This window comes from Solanum tuberosum, unplaced genomic scaffold (assembly GCF_000226075.1).
Source record: "Solanum tuberosum cultivar DM 1-3 516 R44 unplaced genomic scaffold, SolTub_3.0 scf00201, whole genome shotgun sequence".
NCBI classification, from domain to species: Eukaryota; Viridiplantae; Streptophyta; class Magnoliopsida; order Solanales; family Solanaceae; genus Solanum; species Solanum tuberosum.
In genome coordinates this window covers 1,068,889-1,073,936 of record NW_006239126.1, presented here as the reverse complement: position 1 = coordinate 1,073,936, position 5,048 = coordinate 1,068,889, and the positions used below count along the sequence as shown (strand labels likewise).

The 5,048-nt window shown below is 29.0% G+C and overlaps 1 protein-coding gene across 1 annotated transcript; it reads right to left on the bottom strand.

Moving 5' to 3' along the window:
• Positions 1 to 683: 683 nt before the first annotated feature.
• On the bottom strand, positions 684 to 3,021 carry LOC102586849 (protein ODORANT1-like). Its single transcript, XM_006355444.2, has 2 exons — positions 2,632 to 3,021; positions 684 to 1,540 (listed from the first exon to the last, which is right to left on the bottom strand). Exons 1-2 carry the CDS (start codon positions 2,892 to 2,894, stop codon positions 958 to 960), a joined length of 846 nt encoding a protein of 281 aa, XP_006355506.1. The 5' UTR covers positions 2,895 to 3,021; the 3' UTR covers positions 684 to 957.
• Between the last annotated feature and the right edge of the window lie 2,027 nt (positions 3,022 to 5,048).

The following is a 5,048-nucleotide window of genomic DNA, read 5'->3' as shown; positions in this document are numbered from 1 at the left end:
TGACTTATCTACGTTATTTGCTATATAGTAGAAGTGATTATAAGTCAAAATCAGTTAAAAGTCATGAATATATGATTATTTTACAGCTTATTATAAGCATTTTTTATTTGACCAATCTTTATAATTTTATTTCCAATATCTTTTGCAATCTCCTAATATACTTTTCCTAATACATAAATTCCTAATTATCTTTCTATTCTATCACCATCGTACGTTCTTTTTATACAAAAATATTTATATATTTTTATAAATAACTTTAAGGACTTTTCATCCATTTAAACAGAAAAAAAATGCTTATCAACGTAGCTTACTAAACACACCAACTATTTACTATCAATTTCAACATTTTTATAATTACTTATTTTATAAAATAAGTTTCACCATCTAAAAGTATTTTTCAATACTAGACACCACTTGTCAAAACCCAAATGAAAGAAAGAGAAGTGGGGAAATGGAGAAATTATAAAGAAGATACACAAAAAGTAAAAGTGTCATTATAATTTATAATCTCCACATAATAATATACAAAAGATAATTTCTTATAATATACATATATGAATCTCTCCAATAATTTGCCTCATGAAGTCCCCATCCTTGGCATAGGGGAATAGCACTAATATCACTACAATATAATATATTGACACAAAAACTATATATTATTATTATTATTATTTTATTTGGACTTTTTTTTTTCTGACATGATTGGTTCATTTGACTGGTTGGTTGGTAGGTTGTCCAAAATTAAACCACTAAATTAGAAGTAAGGCTTCACCTTGGATTCTTCGAGAATTTCTAAGTACAAGTACTAATAAAATGTGTACAATACAAACAAAATATAACACATGATACCTTTGTAAACATGCATGTAATTTGAGAAAAAACACTAGTGTAATTGTGAAAAATACTAAATTTAATTTTCTTTGGTTATAATGTCCCATTCATGACTAATTTTGATAATCATTTTTTGTTCTCCATGTCAAACTTAGTGTTAAAGACCTCCAATTCAACATCATTGTTGAAGCAATTATCAAAACCAAAGTCATGGATTCCAAAGTCTTGACAATCCAATAGCCAATTGAAACTTTCGTCGTCCCACGATGATGTCATGTGGTTGTTGCTGTTGTTGATGATGTTATCGAAACTTTTTATTGGAAGTTCCCAAGATGAATTGATAAGAGGAGTAACGTCAGATTCCAGTAAGCTGTTCAGGAGTGGATCATTTTCGTTAAACGTGTCAAGAACAAGCTTTGATTCATTACAAGAGTTTTCAGACGAAGAAGCAGAAGAAGATGAGGTAGATGAATTTTCTAATTCTGAAGAAATGGCTGCTGCAGTAACGCTTGTACTCTCCGGTACAACCACTACCAGCTGATGATCATTATTTTTATTTTTATCAGCTGGATTTTCTGCTTTGATGAGTGGTTCATGTGTGACAGGATCAATCCCCATTTTAAGAAGCTTTTTCTTAATATGCGTGTTCCAGTGATTTTTTATCTCATTATCAGTCCTTCCTGGTAATCTTGCAGCAATCTTGGACCATCTAATCAAAATAAATTAACAATATGATCAACAACGTACTCAGTGTTGTATTACAAAGTAGAGTTTAGAAAGAGAAAAATGTACGCAGATCTTAGCATTTACAAAATAAATTAATCCCGTTCAATTATTGTTACAAAAAAGTTTGTGCATAGAATGGAGACAACAAATTAAAGCAAGATAAAGGAAAAGAATTAAGTATTATTTTTAAGTCCACTTCAAGAAGACATGAAATAGATTTGATAAGATAAATAAACACTTCTTTTTGAAGCCAGAATATTTAATATTTTAGCTAGTACATTACTTGATAATGCAGAATTAATCATGAATGATTAAAGTAAATAAATAAATAAAAAGTGATGAAGAAACTTCATTTCACCAAAATGAATATTCAGGGATAGAAATATAGAATTCTTTAATCAGAAATCATGGCATAAGATAGGTTGTTAATTTACTTTATTCCACAAAACGTCATGCACTTTAAAAAGAAAACTAGTAAAGCTTTTGAAATAGTAACATTTATTTCAAGTTCAATCATAACTCCAAGAAAAGAAACTTTTCCTTTTTGCCTTTCTTTCTGACTCTATGTCATAAAAATGTATATATATATATATATATATAGATAGATAGATAGATATATAGATAAAAAAGAACATGTAACCCAAGAGAGTCAAGACAAAAAGATAAAAAGCCCAAAAATAAACCATTAAAACTCAGAAATATGATTGTCAAATTAACTAATGTTCAACAGGTTTAGACATAAAAAATTTAAAAAAAATTTAAATAATTTTTTTATATTTATAAACTACGTAAAAAGATACTATATGTCATAATAGTTAACAATTCATAATATTTAAAAAAAAAAAAAAATTATGATCAAGGAAAATATCCTTTGACTATCTATTAATAGTAACTAAGAAAAACAAATTAATTAAAATAGAGGGAGTAATTTGTGTTAGCCACTAGACATATGTATTAACTATAGATCGTGGTGAAAGTTAATTTGTTTTCAAATAAGGAAATATGACATCCTTTTAGGAATGGAACCAAACATGACAATATGTAACTACACATAAATTGAGACAGAAAAAATACCTATTTCCGAGACGAGCATGGAGATCAATGACCAATTTCTCCTCAGCTTCACTAAGAAGTCCTCTTTTCAAGTCTGGTCGAAGATAATTAGTCCATCTTAAACGACAACTCTTACCACAACGCCTAAGACCAGCAAGTTTAGGAACAGCACGCCAACAACATTGTCCATTTGTAAGAATAAAATTGATGAGTTTTTTGTCTTCCTCAGCTGTCCATGGACCTTTTTTCACTCCAAGTTTGTCACAACAAGGTTGTCTTCCCATCCTTATTATTATTACTAAACACAAATTACACACAAAAAAAATGTGTTTGCTAAAAAATTTGCACTTCTACCCACCTTTATATATATGATGATGATTATATCCACCAACTTCAACTTTTCTTGTAAACTTTTTTAGACATATATATTTCATTTTTATGAAAGTGTTATGGGGTATATATATAGTGAGAGAGAATGTAAGACTCCATGACCCACTCAATGACTTGTGACAACTACTCATGAACTACAATTCCTTTTATGGTGTTATCAACTCCACCTAAGAGAGTGTGATAGTGAATGATAGATGACCCAAACATCAAGCTAATATTTCAAAGAATTTTCCCTTTTTTTTATCTGGTATTTGATATTCACTGACTTGACTGATTTAAACTCGTGTCATATATCTGGTATTCGATATTCACTGACTCGATTGATTTAATTAAACTCGTGTTACATATATGATATTTGATACTCGCTGACTTGACTGGTTCAAACTCTTGTTACATATATGATATTTGAAATTTACTGACTCAACTGATTCAGACTCGTGTTACATATTTGGTATTTGATATTTACTGACTTGACTAATTCAGATTTGTGTCACATATCTAAGGAAATGTTCTATATCAGTATTTCTTTATCTAAAAATCACAGAAGAATTTTATTCGTCCTACCATAACCCGTGACAATATACATCTTTTTTTTCTTGGACCATCTTGCCCCCGCAATCTTAAAGATTTGTACTTTTCTTTTTCTTGTTTTTTTTTAACTTTTTTTTTCTTCCCATTTTCATACACTATCTTCACTGTAATTGCACGCTTACGTTACCATGTTGTCATCAATACGTTTAAGGGACCTTTCAAAGCATGGGAAGTAATCTCATAATATGTTTAGTTGTTTACCATCATATCTTTAATTGTCGGCTTAATTACTCCAATCGTCCGATTAGTTTATCTTAATTAATCCAATCGTCTGATTAGTTTACTTTTAATGAGTTTGTCAAATAGTTCAAAAATATAAGAAATTTGTCATCGTCTTATTTAAAATCTTAAATCAAAGGTATTGAATTCGAATTATATCTTATCACTGTGGGGTGTGTGTGGACCGTGGGGCAGGTTTCAAAAGGTTTTCATGGCTTAGAATAAGAGAGAGTGTGTTGAGATATAATATAATTACAATATAATAACTTTTTCTGTGATCGGCCTATTTTCTTCACCCGCTCGCCCATATATATGCTTCGAATCACAATTTAATGAATTTTCCTGGTTACAACAATAAATATGTACATTAACAAAGAGTGCTAGCAAATCTTTACTGGCATTAGTTAATTGTCAATTGATCCAATGTCGCTAACTTGCTATAGACTTTAGTGACATTTACAAATAGTGCTAAAATTTAATTGTCACTAGTAATTGCATCTAAAAAAACATATTTAGCCGCAATTAAGCTATTATCGTTAATTAATGGTCGCTAAAAATCAATTTTAACGTAGTGTTAAGCTTATGTTATGTGAAGTAAGGACAGTTTTTGCCCAATTACATAAAGTCACTAGCATAATTGATCCAAACTATTAACGAAGGACATAAATTTTGAATAATACTTGGACTTTTTCTTTATCATAAAATTACACAAGAAAATTGTCGCTATAGGCTGTGTAAAACTGTATCCCACTTTCTTGCCAGTGCATCATTTTCATTTTTTTAATCTTGTTCAATGAACAATAATATCGTTCTCCTAATTTATTGTTAGCCAAAAGAATTTATGATAAAGTACTCTTGGGATATGCCGATAATTTTTCAATATCTTATAATTAAAGAAAAGAATAATGTTTAACTTTGTATAGTAACTTGCAAGTAGGGTGTTCACGATTTGGATAAAAATCGATCCAAACCGAAAAACCAAACCAAATCGATAAAATAAAACCGATTTTATTTGGGTTTGGTTTGGTTTTAGATTTTTGAAAACCGATAGTATTTGGTTTGGTTATGGTTTTATTCGAAAAAAACCGAAGAAATAACCGAACCGAACCGATGAATTATATACATATATTTTATTAATATACATACTTAATATATTATTTTTATAAACAATTTTAAAGATCTTATACATATTTTCATTAAAATTTCTTTATAATTTACTTATTGAAAGCAAAAATGCC